This window comes from Asterias rubens, chromosome 14 (genome assembly GCF_902459465.1).
Source record: "Asterias rubens chromosome 14, eAstRub1.3, whole genome shotgun sequence".
NCBI lineage: Eukaryota > Metazoa > Echinodermata > Asteroidea > Forcipulatida > Asteriidae > Asterias > Asterias rubens.
This window is the reverse complement of record NC_047075.1, coordinates 1,674,763-1,692,357: the sequence shown is the minus strand read 5'-3', so window position 1 is coordinate 1,692,357 and position 17,595 is coordinate 1,674,763. Positions and strand designations below refer to the sequence as shown.

Here is a 17,595-nt window from a genome sequence, read left to right as displayed (position 1 = left end):
AATCAAGCATCTGAAAACACACAACTCCGTGTGACAAGCGTTTTTGTCTTTCATTATTATCTCGCAACTTCGAAAACCGATTGAGCTCAAATTTTCACAGGTTTGTTTTGTTATGTATATAATGAGATATACCAAGTGAGAAGCCTGGTCTTTGACAATTACCAATAGTGTCCACTGTCTTTAAAGCCTAATATTGAGGTATAAACACTAAACAAATAATTATTACAAATTTGAAGAGGTAAAGTCATTCCAGAGTTGAGCACGCGGAACTGACCTATCGCCCCGTGATTTACTACTCTTAGAAACATGTAATACATGTACAAATTAGCATTGTAATAGACGATCGATGAGATCGCACAGGAGTCTAAATAATTTCAGAAAACAATTGATTATTTTGACGCTTACCTGTCGTAGAATTAACTCTTTAGTGGTTGTGCCTTTCAGCTGACTGCTTCCCTTGTCCAAAGCTAATGTAGTAGTCCCGGCCGATGTTGTACCTTCCCCAGGTAGTAGTTCAAAAGTAGGACAGTTCTTTTCAGAACTGAGAAGTCTCCCGAATTCAGAAAATCTACTCCGCGGTAGTAGAGTATGTTATAAAGCAAGACAATTTCTCAGAGGAGCTCCAAGCAAGTAGATACACAAATGGTGTTACCGCAAACCAAAATGATATAGTGGCCAGATTTTGTTTATTTAAAGCGTTTCGTTGAAGGACTCTTGTTCGAGGTGTATCAATTTTCAACTGAAGATTATGCCATATTTTGCACTGCATCATTCAACCAGCGAAATTCTAATTCTAAGGCGGAAGGACTCTTGTTCGGGGTGTATCAATTTTCAACTGAAGATTATGCCATATTTTGCACTGCATCATTCAACCAGCAAAATTCTAATTCTAAGGCGGATTTATAAAATCCGAAAACTAATATTTGTGTTCAATAACGTCTTCAATTTGCATAAAGCCTGGTTCAGATACTTCCTGCGTATGCGATACGAATTTTGACCTCGTAAAATTCGCATCAGTGGACCCAGTGGGCAGCTCATGCGAAAAAACAGCCCTAGCTGACGTCAAAATTTGCATCGCATTCGAATGGCAGGAAGTTTTGAACCGGGCTTAAGACGCCACCTTAGCGGTACACGTGTGTATGGTTTATTTTATCAGGGGAGTGGATCTATTCAAGTCAAATCAACAATGATTTCCATATTGGTAAGCAGGGACCAATTTCATAGCGCTGCTAAGCACACAAAATTGCTTAACATGAAATTTCATCCTTGATATAAATAGGATTACCATCCAAATGTCCACATGATTTTCAGGATGAGCAAACAACAGCTGAATACCAGTAACAAGCAATATGCAACAAACGGAAATTTGGTTGGTAATCTAGCCTTGCTCAAGGCAGTCGAATTATTTACTCCGAAAAAGACCGCCGCTGTATAAAAAAAAACGTATTCACTGTGCGTAACATCGCACGACACGATGCCCCCGTACACTATCCGCATGCGTCCGGCCTCCGCATGTGGTGAGTGGTACGAGTGCAGATGATTTGTGTGCACAGTGGTCGTACGATGACAGTGTGTATATGGGTGGGCCATGCGGTGTGATCACACGCACCACGCACAGGGTATACGGGTGGGTTTAAAGCGGCGTCTTTTCGGAGCGAATAATGCGACTGCCTTGAGCAAGGCTATTGGTAATCCTGTTTTTATCAAGAAAGAATTTTCATGCTCAGCAAATTTTTGTGCTTAGCAGCTCTATGAAATTGGACCCTGAAGTGAGAATATCGTAAACAAATTAAGTACAGTGATGGAAGATTACAATATTAAACGCATCAGTGCGTACGATTTGATTGTCAATCAGAATTGCGCTATTTAGAGCGGTACCAGTGTGCATCCGCTCGTTAACCTATAATAGGTGTTAACCTATAATAGGTTAGCGCCTTAACGACTCTGGACACTATTGGTTATTGGTTTTTTAAAGTGTTAATTGTTTTACACGGAAAAACCTCCCTGCAAGGGCTTCTTAGTAGAATGTAAAATTAACAGTTAATTTTCTGTGGCTCAGTATTTTCGTTTTGGGGCGGGGGCAAGTGGGCACTGAGAAATTTTTAACTTTCTCGGTTACGATTTAAGATTACTCTGTGCTTATTTTTTTTCTTTCCGTTACGACAGTTTGTCATGTTTTCACTAATTAAGTTGTTATTGTGTACGTGTTTGTTTTGGGGGATGGCGCTCTTTAACGCTGTAATCCAATTAAATGTTGCCCTTTTTGATTTTCATAAAGATATGGTTGTATAAACCAGATATTTTCAAATAATAGTTATCGTTACTTGTTGGTGTGAATTTTATTTGTCAAGTTGTTTTACATTTATACTTCATCGCCTCGGCGGCTAAAATCACTACACCGTGACGTCAAGAAACTTTCGGACCCACGTAAGCTCGTGAGCCCCTGACAACAGCTAATCAAACGATCACTTTCGCCCTCTCGTGGTGACGGCATGCACCGGTCACCCTAAGTGACCCAAGTTAAACGAACGCACCCTGTGTATGTCAAATGAATGTAGGTGAAAGGTGATTATGGACTGGGCTATGGACTGACGTAGGACCGAAATGTGACCTTAGATGATTTAAAATTAAAACATTGGGCTCCCTTAATCACTTTCAGTGCGTCGTACTGCCCAGAAACAAGACTTATTTTATATATGGTCCTCCTGCAATCACGGCAGCTATTCGCAAAAATGGCAACGACCAACCTAGCCTTTCGTCAAGGGCTTCGTGGCTTGAACGCTTCATAAACAGCAGAGCGACTGGAACTGGAGACTACGATTCGCCATCCCCTTCCAGTCGTTTTGTATCGCGGCTCATACGAAGCTGTCTAATCAACAATTGGCTTGACGTAAGGCTACGACCAACAACCAGGCTCGGACTGGCAGATAAGTTTTGATTGACGGACCATGTCCCCATTATCAAGCCTGTCTGCGTCCCAACTCTTGGAACCAAAAGCTTTCCCTCATTCCTGTCAGCTTAAAGGGGCATGCTAGGCTCCACACAGCAGCGTCTCACTAGAGTTTGTGTACAGAATCGCTTGGCTGGGCCTAAATTCATAAAGCTGCTTTAAGCACAAAAAGTGGCTAAGCACATAATATGCTTGCCAGAATAAGTTAACCATGCAAAGTACTATGTCACCTGTACACAATATGGATGTGGCTAAGCACATTATGCTTACCAAAATAAGTTTACCAATGCAAAGTACGATGTCACGTGTACACAATTTGTGTCTGGTATCCTGCTCATTTCTGCTTAGCAGACAAATGGCAAGCAATACCTTTTGCTCCCAGCAGCTCCATGAAATTGACACTCAATTAACAATCTCTGTGTCAATGATAACTAATAAGTGTTGAAGTTTCAATTCGAATACAAGAGTTTGCAAAGAGTTACTCAATGTTCCTTAATGTTGTTCATTGTAGGTTTTCATGCTATGCTTCGTTTTTGAAAGGGGAGGTCACCAACGGCATTTTCGGTACGGGTACCATAATATGAGGAAATTGTAATGGGGCATTTGAAGGGGACCAATGCATTTTCTTCTTGGTAAAAAGGGCACCAAAGTATGAGAAATTGTAAATTTCTACTGGAGCATTTCAAGGGCACCAAGGCAATGACCAGAGGGCATGGACTATCATGCCTGGGTGTCTTTGTAATAATACCATGGAGGTAATACAAAAAGTGTACCCATGTTAAAAGATCTGCAAATAGTTACTCATTATTTATGTGGTTTTTTTTTGAGTCTGTGTGTCCTTTCGCAAGAGCATTTTTAGCAATGTTTACAAGTGAAGCAATAGCGAGAAGATTTGACATTTTTGTAAGACCTATTGTTGTAATTTAGCAGGGGACCCTTGCTAAATTACTGTCGTGTGAAATGGGTTTGAAAGTTACACATTTTGTTAGCGTCCATTTTGATTGATTGGATTTCCATATACAGGGTGTATGGGGTGTACGGCCTACACCTTTAACCCACTCTACTTTCAAACGCCAGCTAGGAAGGTCTAACCATGTCTAACAAGGCCTGATCAGCCAGTGATTACCAACGACTTGGGTAAACAACTGACAATTACTTTACAGCCCAGAGCTGTCACTACCCGGAGTGTCCCCTCATGTTAAACCAATGATTGACATGTGTCAAAAGTCTTACCTATCCATGTTGACGGGCCAGGAGGAAACACATGCTTCTAAGCACTGTGGTAGCTGCGCGTGGCCGGGACATGGATAAATAGCTGGAGGGGTGTATAGGGTGGGTGAGTTGTGAAGACACGTGACGCAGGGCTGAATTGCGATTCTGTGGTTTAGGGGTGATGGCGAGGCATGGCGAGGGGGAGGGGAAATTCGTGCAGTACTTTTGTTTATCAAGTGAGAAAGTTTGGCACACACTCTGAAGGGCAGAAATACCTAAAAAGAAAAAAAACTGGCACTTTCTTTTATGTTGTGTGGATAGGGAGTCTATGCGGTGAATTGCTCATGCTGTGTGTGGAATGGGACTGCAGTTTGTCCTATGTGGTTCTATTCACAGTTCTCATGGGACTTGCCAGCACAGTAGTTAGTGTTGCTATGTGGAACAATTTAATCTCCAAGAAATTCTCTTATAGTTTATTGTCTGCTCACCGGATAAACTAGGATTATATATATAGGACGCATGTTTTTTAGCCCACCGCATTCATGAAGCATTCTTGGACGTACAACCAAAGCTACAACTTAAACCGGTGGAGTACCAAAACGACGAGTAAAGAAAACACGGTTAGTGTCTGCGGCCAACCAACGTGAGCAGCCATCTAACCGCCAAAGTCCACGTGTGTGGATGATCCAAGTGACCAAAATCTCGGCTTCGATTGTGTCTTCGATCGTGGTTGAATTTCGCATCGGGCATGCAGAGCATGTTCACAAGAGGTGTACGATACTAGGCCTACCACCAGCCACGCGCACTTAAGACTACTTGACCATCTGATCAACTAGGTTTCTGTATGTTCGACGTTTTATCGTACGTAAGCATCACCGGAGTTCAGCATCCATTGTGTACAGTTGGAATACATGTACCTTTAGGACTTTCAAGTACCCTGAATCTTGAAATGCCCATAATTTTTGGGGGGCTCGGGAAGAGTTCATTACCGATTGTTACCTTCATCTTGATTTTGTGTCGATGAAATTGACTCAATCAGCCTCAGATACATTTTGGTGGATCAAGCAAACTAAGATTTGGTAACACTAGGCTTCACCGCAGCGCAATTAGCGTCACCTGACTGAAGAAGAGAGAGAGTGAGACGTCAGTGGAGTATTTTAATGAGCTTTGGTTTTTAGTGACTGTTGCCGATAATAAAAAAAAATGGCAAATCCTATTTTCGGAGGATTGTTCCTCATCTATGCGTTCCTGACCAGTAGTACCACCGAGGCTGCTGGCTGCGAGGCTATCCAGCTACCCATGTGTTCCGGTATGAAATACAACATGACTCAGATGCCGAATCTCCTGCACCACAGCGCTCAGGAGAACGCCAAACTCTCAATCGAACAGTTCCAAGATCTGGTCAACACAAACTGCAGCGATCTCCTCTTGTTTTTCCTTTGCACGATGTACGCGCCTATTTGCACCAAGAGTCTGGAGTTTGAGGTTGAGGCCATACCACCGTGTAAAGGAGTCTGCGTTGAGGCGCGGTCCAAGTGTGAGCCGACTATGCTGAGGTACAACGTAACGTGGCCGGACTATCTGTCGTGTCAGAACCTCCCAGAGTACACGAGAGGCGTGTGCCTCACGCCGGAGGCGATTGTGGACACGATGCCAGGTAAATATTATTTGATTTGGAAGATTTAAATTTGCATGGTGTGGTGGAACTTTGGAAGTATAACTAAGAGAAGTTTGCGGTAACACCATGTGTAGTGTTGGTGGTTCTGAAACAACTTGTTCTTTTTCAGAACCGACACTACTCAAAAGAGATTTTCACATGGTGTTACTTTTACCGCAAACCTCGGAAAAGTTTCGGGCTGGCGCCCCCACTTTCTCATTCGATATTCAATAACATTTTTACCCCAATTACCATGCACAGTTTCAAATTCTTTGATGTGGTTCTCGCTTCCATAAACATACGGGAATAAAGCAATATTGTCTACCTGAAAATTTCACTATTGTGTGTGCTTTCAGATGCATGAGAAAGGCTTCAGGCCTGAAGTCTTTAAATCAAAATAACCTCTTCTTGAACCTCAAAAACTAAGTAACTCCAGCAGGAGCCGTTTCTTCCTGATACAATATTTTATTTTCAATACAGCTCTCCTTTGCTCACTACCAAGTAAATGTTACTGCTAATATATATTTTGAGTTATAACCAAACGTGCCCAGTGCCTTTAACTGTTAGTCTTTTGACTAGTCAAAAGTGCATTAAGAGCTTATGCTTAGCAAAGCTTATACAAAGGGAAATCCGTGCGTACATCAATCACAAGGGTACTTAAGGTATTGACGAAGGTCGAGTACAACAATTAGCACAATACCTGTCACTCAATCAAGAGATGTCCCACTATGGGGTAGGTTTTTGTTGAGGGAGATTAGGAGGTGAATTCTTCTGTGAGTGTTTTCGATTTTCTTAAGACCTTTCTTGGATCCCCTTAAGAAAGCAGAGGTTGTTTTTAAGACGTGTGAACTATCATGAAGGTTTTAAATGGGTCATTAGAAATAATGAAGTTTCGGCCAATCAATCAGCAAGGCGTGGTTCTTGTCAGTGTATTGATAACGAAACAATTATTGGACAGAGGTTGCAGATCAATCACCCAGATAAATAAATGTCAATGGAATGATTAAGGTCAAACTTTCCATTAAATTGAAAAAAAAATTACTTTGTTCAAGAAAAACATATCAAGAAATGATTGTCATTATGGCGCGCTTCTCGTCATTAAAAGCAAAAAGGGTGAAGGTTTTGAAAGAATGCATTTTTTATTTTTACAATCTGATTGATGGTGTTGTCGAAAGTACGGCCTGGCCTGATGATAGGCTTCTGTTTGAAGTCCCTTACCAAAAACAAAATGTCAACTTAACCATAATGACCAGTGCAGTATCTTGCCTGCCAGAAAATCCAAAGAATGCACAAGGTCACACTTATTGTATACAAAGGTCACATGGTCTATACCCTCCCTTATAAGTAATGATAAATCTGTGAAAATTTTATATTTTCCATCCGTAATACCAATGTTGTTGGCACCCTTTGAGAGAGTTTACATTTCCAATTCATAGAAAAACACCCGATATAATTCCAACGATGTGACACCACAAGGTCTGTATTAAACCGCGTTCTGACAAAACCGCGGAGGTATTTTTTTTTTATAAACATTGCAGCCCATGCGGCTCCCTTGTTTGAGCCTTGAAAACCACACAAAACATCAAAATGTTCAATTGCCGCAAGGTAAACATGGAGAAAACACGTCGTAAAACCTCCATGGTAAAACTAAAATAGAACTTCAATCGCAACCACAAGCAAGAGTAAAAAATAGCAAACAACTAAACCGCTACATACTGAGTACCGATTTATTGTCGACCACAGATTTACCGTTAGGGAAAACAAAAGAAGAGGTTTTGTTTCTCAATCAAAATGTTTACGGGCTGTTTTTTATCTTACAGCAAGCCGTAGTGTTTCTTGTAAACTATAAACACTTTGCTACAGTGTTGCATTTCTCCAACCAGCGATTGCCTTTAAAGAGAACATAAACCTTCTGTATTGGACCATGATTGGACCTTTCATCAATTGCCTTAAAGGCAGTGGACACTATTGGTAATTGTCAAAGACTAGCCTTCACAGTTGGTGTATCTCAACATATGAATAAAATAACAAACCTGTGCAGATTTGAGCTCAATCGGTCATCAAAGTTGCGAGATAATAATGAAAGAAGAAAACACCCTTGTCACACGAAGTTGTGTGCGTTTAGATGATTGATTTCGAGACCTCAAGTTCTAAACTTGAGGTCTCAAAATCAAATTCGTGGAAAGTCACTTCTTTCTCCAAAACTATGGCACTTCAGAGGGAGCTGTTTCTCACAATGTTTTATACCACCAACCTCTCCCCATAACTTGTCACCAAGAAAGGTTTTATGCTAATAATTATTTTGAGTAATTACCAATAGTGTCCACTGCTTTTAAAGGCAGTGGACACTATTGGTAATTACTCAAATTAATTATTAGCATAAAACCTTACTTGGTTCCTAATGAAAAGAGGTTGGTATAGTGTAAAACATTGTGAGAAACGGTTCCCTCTGGAAGGAAGTATTTTTCGAGAAAGAAGTAATTTTCCGCGAATTTGATTTCGAGACCTCAGATTTAGAATTTGAGGTCTCGAACTCAAGCATCTGAATGCACACAACTTCGTGTGACCATGGTGCGACAAGGGTGTTTTTTTTCTTTCATTAATGTCTTCGACGACCGATTGAGCTCAAGTTTTCATAGGTTTGTTATTTTATGCATATGTTGAGATACGCCAACTTACTGTGAAGACTAGTCTTTGACAAGTGCCAATAGTGTCCATTGTCTTTAATATGACATTCGCCATCCTCTACCAGTCTGATTGCTGCTGTTCACAGTAAGCAAATACACGGTCAAACCATGTCAAAACCCAGCTATGTCTGTGACATGACAGTCAATGACGATTAAATCAAATTGCACCAGTTGTTCGCCACGAAAACTATGGTATAAATATATGTCACCAATGACCCACTAAACAGTCCCACACAGACACATTCCCAATCCATTACAGAAATTACTTTTGACATTTTATTGTAAACATAACTGTGTTCCCCTGGTGGGGAGCTAGCTAGGACACTGTTAGGAGTAAACTCAAAAATCACCGGGATCCGGTGAAAGCACCGGATGCCAGCTCAGTCTACCAACGGTGCACTCGTACCCTTTGACGACGCTGGTGTTTTCAGTTCAGCCGAAGGAATGCGAGATACGTGTCACACATTCATGTCACTCAGACATACATTTAACTTCCTGAAATGAGTGTCACCAGGGCCCGATTTTATACCTACATGCTCTAACTTAAAAAGCTAGTCTTCCGAAGTCTTTATTCGACAGTTCGTCACAATCATCGTTGAGTTTCCCTTTAGTGCTTTTAGAGTACACTGTTCTTATAAACGGCATGCGTTCCATTTTCCATGTTTAAAACCCACAAGTAGTTCATGTTTCACATAAAAATGTAGGTCAACGGAACCACCAACTGTCCCCAGGGCTTTGAACATTCTAGGTAAAGCATTTATTTCAACCTAACCTTTCTCCTCATCACTCTCCGAAAAATACTCTCAAAATTTTGTTTGGTACCACTCTTTTTCAAGTGGTTAAGAAGCACTCATGATTTGTGACAAATTGTCTGCCACAAGGGACTCGCAACATCTGTTGGTGGGTGTTTTCAGTCGCCTAGACGGGGTAGACCTCCAGACCCGCCCCGGTGCTCTTAGTAAACACCGACCTCACTCAAGCGATTCTTCATTATTTACAACTGACACTAATTGTTGATGAGCTGATAATGGTTTATTTATTGTGATGGCTAGCTGCTGGGTGGATGACGGGGGGACCTCCCCCGGCTTAGACTTGTTCAAGTCCTTTCTTTGCGGTTGTCTAGACGAAGGATCTAGAGTCTGAAGCATGACAGAGTGATTGTTGAGAGTTACAAAGAAGCAACTCAAAAGAGATACAAACTCGGTCTGACGTTGTATTCGCTTATGGGCCTATTAGGATCACACAAACGCTAGAGAAGTCAGTTACAAACCAATGGACAGTGAGTTACAATGAACATAACAATATTCCATTGGAGTTCATTCCTATATAAAGAGCTCAATCGTATGGTACAACTTTTTTAGCAGAAGATACTCAATAGGGGCTATTAAGAAAAAGTACACTAAGTAGAGAGGTCGATGAGATTTTTAAATTCTAGGAGCGAATCAGTTATTGGTGACGACCGCCAAAACGCACCCATAAGAGGGCGCTGTTTCTGGCATGTGAATCATGTATAGTTATCATTTTCAAATGCACTTGCAATCGTCGTTTTAAAGCACGTGTGTATGTACGCAATATTTTATCATGTATGTACGTGATACCTATTATGTACGTACACAATGATCGTGCACGTACACAATCTTATCGTGTACGTACACAATCCTATCATCTACGTGTGGTAACTTTCATGTACGTACATAATAATAATGAGTATTTTGTTGTACTCATGTGGCGGCACTACGCTTCCTTACCATGGCAACAAGAGAGCAGAAGGTTTCTACATCTCTCACGACGGTTGAGTGTTTAACCCTAACAGCCCTCCCAGGTTAACAAGGTCTGACATTGGAGGCCATCCATCAGACATTTAGACGCGAAACAATGTGAACGTTTCCCCCTCAACATGGTGGTGAAGATTGATACAGTTTTTTTGAAAAGTCATCAATTAGAAGAGATGATTTATATCCGGAAATCGTGTGTCGGTGTGATCAAGTTAAAGTCACTGCCGTCGATTTCACCAAACTCTTAATAGTATTTTTAATAATATTTATTCGGGCAATCACATTTACAAACACATGTACATACATTAAAAATATTTAAGAAAACAAAGTAAAACAACAGTGGGGTGCCCAGGAGAGCATAAAAGAGCCAAAAGGCGTATGTCTCCTAAACTTATAAGGATTAATAATCTTAGGACTTACAACGAGTTAAGTTTAGTGTCAGAAGGCGTTAGATGTTACGCATTGAACCAATCCTAAGTTAGGACGGGTTTACTCGTCCTAATTTGAGATACAATTAATCCTAGCGTTTCGTGAAAACGGCTGCGGGACACGTTTGGTAAAAAATAATGTCAACGACCAGTATCCTCACTTGGCGAATACCAACATTATGCCTTAAATAACAAACATGTGAATATTATTTTGGGCTCAATTGTTCATCAAGTTTGCAAGAGAAATGAAAGAAAATTTAATTCAAGAAAAACACTCTTGTTGCATTACTTTGTGTGCTTTCATATACATGTACATATTACTTGAGCTAAAGTATTTTATTATTTGAGTGAGACATTACCTCATTCTCAAAAACTATGTCACTTCAGAGGGAGCCGTTTCTCACAGTGTTTTATACCCAACAGCTCTCCATTGCTTGTTACAAAATAAGTTTTATGCTAACAATTATTTTGAGTAATTACCAATAGTGTACAGTGCCTTTAAGCAGGAAGGAGGGACGAATCTGTCAACGTTTTGCGTGTTAAGCACCAACTGAATATACTCTTTCATGTGGTCTTTCTGAATGTGGGTTTGGTCTCTGGGGCCATCGCGTTGGTGTGTCTCTCTTTTTTAACCACAGTTTCATTGCGAAATGTTTTTTGGGATACAATTTCTGCATATTTGAATTTGTTGTATATAGACAGGAAAGTCTCAGCAAATCTCAGTTGATTGTATTTGCATATGATGCAAAATATCAACTTTTATAGGAAATTACCGTTTTGACACTTAGCTTGTAATCTAGTGCCACGGCACATTGTGTGTCAGCCTTGACAGTGTTCGGAGCTGTCATTTCAATTATGGACTGTACATAGGCGACCAGGCTATTATTATTAGTCATTTTGGCACTTTACCAATATTTGTATCCTTCGTTTTTGTTTTTCGCAGATGAAGAAAAAGATCTGATTACAGACCAACCATCGAAGCCAAAAAGAACAGGTATGGAAGAGCAGATATATTGCCCAAAAATCTGCGCATGCACTTTGACAGGCCCTCTGTCGACAACATAAAACCATTCGGCAAGATAGTTGCGATGTTCGATACCCTTCAATGCCACGATATAATTATCATTCTGATTCCAATTTGAATTCCGTCAAACAGTTTCTTTTAAAGAGCACCGGATTCAAGCTCTGGTGTTTGATCAGCAGAGTGTGGGTTCGAATCCCGGTCGTGACAATTGCTACATTAAATTGGGGAGGTAGTGCTTTCTGCTCTACCGGCCAGGCTTCGGTCTGATGATACCCAATCCGTATGGACTGTAAAAGGCGTAACCCTGTTTCAGCCCTAGGAGTAGGTGACAACGGCTTCTGGACAAAAATAATTGTAGCCCACACCTTGAAGTGGCCTTCAGGCCTTGTGTGTCTGGCGACTTGCATAACAAAAAAAAAACAAAAAAAAAACCAGTTTTCTCAACCTCGTTTCCAGGTCGATCCCAGGTCGATCTCGCCGTGCCATTTTTCACCCAGCATGCCTTGCCCACTAAGACGAGAGGCGCGCTGAGCATTCACCACTCGCGTGTGTGGTCTCCCCCTCCAGTCGCTTAGGATCGCGGCTCTACGTAACTATCCAAGCCCCAAAGGTACTGACAAAAGGCCGAGTTGTTGTTGTTGTAGCGAGGCTGATTTTTTCCTTATCTCTTAAACTTTTGTTTTTCAGGAAAAAGCTGCAGGGGATGTGAGAATAACAAGATAACGCAAGGGATCTTTATAGAAAAGGCCTACGAATATGGTAAGTCACCCATTGGGGACATTGGTACCTCCTTTTAGGGGAACGTTCCAATGGTCACAGATGCGGTGGCAGTTGTTGTTTGTGCCTCACGGCCCGAGCTGGCAGGCTTCGGGTCACAACGTCTCGAGCCGAGTCTCGAGCCGAGTTCGGCCCGAGTAGCGTCAACTATATACATTTAGGAACAGTGAACGTCCTTTGGAGGTATGCCCTGTAACCCCCCCCCCCCCCATGGGCAACGGTCATGGCAACCTTTAGGCCTTGCTGAAGGCGGTTGAAGTTTTTACTCAGACGTAAACCTACACAACTAAAAACGGACCCAACTTGTGGGGTCCTGCATTTCTTTCCTCATGAATTCCCTTGTGGGGTCCAAGTTGAACAAAATCCATATCTTGTATGGGTCAGCGGTCAGATTATTCCATAGTGTAAAATACTCCACTAGGGCACTCCCATAAGCCCAGGTTCGGTGTGCGTGACGTATGTGGTCCTGTACTACGTTTCCTTTTTTTTTTTACTTATCTTTAATTTTTATATTTTAATTTACCAGTGGTACGTGCTACGGTGGAATCTTTCGTAATTGTTGGTGAAAATCTGATGTACACGACCATCATTGTAAACGACGTCTTGAAATTTACGGATATCAACATTCCGATTGGTGAGGTAAGCTGCTCCTTATTGTCGAACAACAAAAACCGATTTTCCGTTATCTCTTATTTTCATTCCTGCCATCTTTAGCCTTTCCTTCCTGTTTTAGAAATAGACCTTATGCATTGACGTCATGCAGCCGCCATCTTAGAGGAAAAACGGTGACGAAACAATCGAGACGCACGGATTTGTACGTGCGGCGCACAGTATTGGCCAATGAACAACCTCCTTTTGACCTCTAGGTGAGGGCGCCCTACTGAAATGACGTCATGTGCATAATGTCTATTGCCAGTCGGACATTGCATAATGTGTGACTCACGTTACATCATATTTTATGTCCCTACTTTATAAGACGATCCAGTGGGTTTTCAAGGGAAACTTAAGAGTACTTAATGTGTTGCTTAGAAAATGGAATAATTACACTGTGTGACTCATGTTACATCCTAATGTGTTACCGGATTCAGGCATAGAGTCGAATATGTACGTCATAATGTGTAACCTTTAATAGACAAAAGTGATTAAAGCCATTATACACTTTCGGTACAGAAAAAAAAAAGTTCACAGATTTACAAATAATTTACAGGGTTTACAGAAGGTAATGGTGAAAGATTTCTCTTGAAATATTGTTCCATGAAATGCTTTACTTTTTGAGAAAACATTTAAACAATATCAATTCTCGATAGCGAGAATTACGGATTTATAGTAAACACATGTGACACGGCGAAACGCACGGAAACAAGGGTGGGTTTTTCCGTTATTTTCTCTCGACTCCGATGACCGATTGAGCCTAAATTTTCACAGGTTTGTTATTAATTTATATAAAGTTGTGATTTAGAAGTGTGGGGTTGGGACAAGACTGTTTACCGAAAGTGTATGATGGCTTTAAGTGCGTTTCGTGACTCATGTTACATTTTATTTTACACCACTATAGGTTCATCTTGTAACAAAGAACTCGTGTGTGTGTCCGAGGGTAACGCCTGGATTAGAATATGTCATAATGTGTTACCAAGATCTGGAGAATGGACGTCTTAGACTACAGGAGGACTGCGTCGCTCAGGAGTGGGACGACGATTCCAACTGGCCGAGACTCGTCAAGGTAGGGCGCCCTTCAGGGTTGAATCAGGGGAACGCAAAGTTGAATGATTATTGTCTTGCGTACGTGTGAATGTTATATAAAAACAAATGCTCAGCGTAGGCATTTTGTATTGTCATGTCATTTTCATTAGCCTGCACATCTGACGTCACACTTTGAAGCTCGTGAATAATGCACGATACCAGCCTTGTGCGCGTTTAGATCCATACAATAACATTGTAACATTGTTCACTTGGAGATTCCCAGTCAAATCCCACCGGTACATCTATACAACATTTTAATGTACAAACATTTTGCACTCTACATGCAAACGACTGAAAGTACAGCTGGCCAATAACCTTGGGCAAACCAAAGCACAGATACGTATACGTCACTACACCTTTATCCAATGAAATCGCTGTATACAATGAAACCATTGGGTATGTAAAACCAGTGCCTCAAAGTGTGACGTCAGATCTATTCAGACTACCCATGTCTTCTTCTTCTTCTTCTGCTTCAGAAAATTTGAAGATTACGGCACTGTGGCTGCCCAATGTCAATTATAGTTTGGACACCCTGATTGTAAACTTATGCAACTGTTTGTCTGTTATCTCCAGAAATGGAACAAGAAACTCCGTAAAGCTGAACGTCTGAGCTCAGAGAGAACGAAACCCACCTCTCCCACCAGCAGCAGTAGTAAACGTCGACGACGCTCGCGCCCTGTGCCCACTGAAGCTGAAGCGCCCTCTTCTGACAGGAGGGGTCGGGGAAGAAGCCGGTGAGTGTTATGGCCTTGTCATACAAGGAAACTTTTACAGGCAACTTGGAGGCAACTAACTGCAGTGCTTGTTATAGACCTTGTTTACAATAAGTGTGACCTTGTACACTCTTTAAGTATTCTGGCAGGCACTGTACTACACTGGTCCTATGGGAAAGTTGACATTTTGTGTCATATTTTCCACATAAAACCAAGAGTTATGAAAGTAAAAGCTGGACAAGTTTTGAGATGTGCATCCTTTAATCATATCAAAAGTTGATAAGAATTAGACAGTGCAATCTCCATAAAAGATAAGATTTTATATTTTCTTCCATTGAGCTGTGTACAAATTATGCCTGCAGGAAGTCCAGGCTCTGTGGCTCTTTTGTAAACATGTGATGTCACAGGTCACATCGTCTATAGGTCCACCTCGGCATTTCAATGTGTAACGATCCCCCAAGAAAAATAATATGGAGCACTCAATTTTGTGAATGCCATTTCTTTTTTGAGATTGGCTGGAGCTATGTTTCCTGTCAGGATGCAATGCTGTGACATGGCTCGAATGGATTTGACAGTTGCAAGGGACATTGTCTCCTTAAATCTCTCAAAATGTTTGATTGGCATGACTCCTTATTCATTTTTAAGAACTAATCGAGCTCTAAAACACCTACAGTGTGTTGCAATAATATTGAATAGTGATTTTAATCACTAAATTGCCGTTGGAAGTACATTCAGCGGATCGGACGAAGCGTACGTTCCGCGATTTTGTGGAATCACAAAACTTGGTTCGCCAAAAATGTTGGACCATTGACATGTTGTTGTCTATTTTAATCATAATAATGTATCTTCCTCTTCTTCTCTCTCTATGGTTTACATACAGGTACGAAAGCGAGGTTGAGAGTGTCTCCGACATCCCGTGGTGATGGGACCCATTTTGAAGTCATGTGACTGAGTTGGTGATCGCAATCATTATGACGTCATTTTATGCTACGCTGCTGGAAAGTCATTGCACACACGGCAACCAACCTTTACGAATTGCTTCTGCCAGATAAATACATGCCGTTTCAGTACATGGCGTTTACGTCATTCTTGAATCTTGACAGCTTTGCTTATTACATTGTTGTTTTTTGTGCTGTTGTCAATATGCAGTTTGAAACCATAATACATAAAAAACTGTTTGTTAAAAATCCTTTTAAGCTAGTTTGGTTCGTTCCTAAACCAGCGTACAGAGTTGTTATTATTGCTTACATTAAATACAAGTTGTTTTTAATCAAGACTATCCACAAACATTTCTTCTAAACCCCATGTTTCCAGAGCCCCCTTTATGCATGGCGTGAGAAAGTGAATTTGAACGGGCAATAATTTGAGCTGTTTAAACACATAAAAATAATAACAATGATAGGCATGACATTGTCTTGCGCATTAATTTTATGAAAAGTCGTTTCAAAATATATTATGTAAATAATCTAAAAACACTTGTTTAAAGTGACTGAAGTCATTTCCACGAAGAATTAATTTTTCGTAAGTAGAAAAAAGGAATCCGCGTTTTTTTTTTTCCCAAATTAATGCCCGAACTTTCGAATGTCCTAACACTGTTGGAGGGTAAAGGGTCTACATTAATCACTCTTAAAATGAGTGGCAATACATGAACACACTTTTGGTTTAATAGAAGCCTACACAGGTATAAAAGGTATCAGTCGTTATCACCAACAATTTAACCTGATATTTCACCTTGTGTATTCTAATAATTATGGGTTATTCTTTTTGTGTGGACATTACCATTACCACTCCAGATTTTATGTGGACGTGACCAGCACCATTTTAAAAAATTAATAACATTTCATGATGTTTCAATTTCATTTTTTGCAACACCGCAAGGGTTGGAAAACGGTTTTACATTGTTGTCTACAGTGGTTGTATTATTCTTTTAGGGGGAAATTATACCATTCAATAGGGAGTCTGCATAACTTTGGCTGTTTTGTATGATAAAAACAAAAGTGTTAACAAAACTTATAAATAATAATCTTGTAACATTGTATTCATTTTAACATAATGTTTACGAAAGTTTGTATGCGATGTTTAATGGAGTATTTTGCGATCAAATCGCAATGCATTATTAACCGTTTGTTCACTGTTTTAAATGATTTTGTTTGTATCTTGTTTTGGGTTTAACCCCCTGTATAAACTTAAGGGTAGGCCTTAGTAGTAGCATTATCTGAATCTGAATCTAAATGAGAGACTTTGAAACGCTAGGTGGCAGCAGACTTACCAGGTAAAATTAATTTTCATTGTTTACGTAGTTCTGAGCGTGCGCACATTACCGAGAACAATGGATTTTACCTGGTAATACCGCTGCCACCAAGCGTCCCGAAAGTCTCCCATTATAGTCAGTAAAGCATCCTAATGGAAACATCCCACCATTTTGTGTAGAGACTACAATGAAGTTTCAGTTTTAGGAGGGGAAACCCCATAAGGAACCCACACAGCAGGAGGGGCTGACAAACAAATCTACATACAATGCCTCCAGTCCGGACTCGAACCGGGGTCCACAGGGGTAGAAGGCATGTAGACTAACACACTGAGCCAACACTGCCCTTCTCTGACTTACCAAGGACTTGTTCCCAAAGCTAAG

At 40.7% G+C, this 17,595-nt stretch overlaps 1 protein-coding gene across 1 annotated transcript; it reads left to right on the top strand.

Moving 5' to 3' along the window:
- Positions 1 to 4,461: 4,461 nt before the first annotated feature.
- LOC117299311 (secreted frizzled-related protein 3-like) lies at positions 4,462 to 17,253 on the top strand. Its single transcript, XM_033782823.1, has 7 exons — positions 4,462 to 5,819; positions 11,653 to 11,703; positions 12,421 to 12,492; positions 13,037 to 13,149; positions 14,066 to 14,230; positions 14,824 to 14,984; positions 15,844 to 17,253. Exons 1-7 carry the CDS (start codon positions 5,366 to 5,368, stop codon positions 15,884 to 15,886), a joined length of 1,059 nt encoding a protein of 352 aa, XP_033638714.1. The 5' UTR covers positions 4,462 to 5,365; the 3' UTR covers positions 15,887 to 17,253.
- Positions 17,254 to 17,595: the final 342 nt, after the last annotated feature.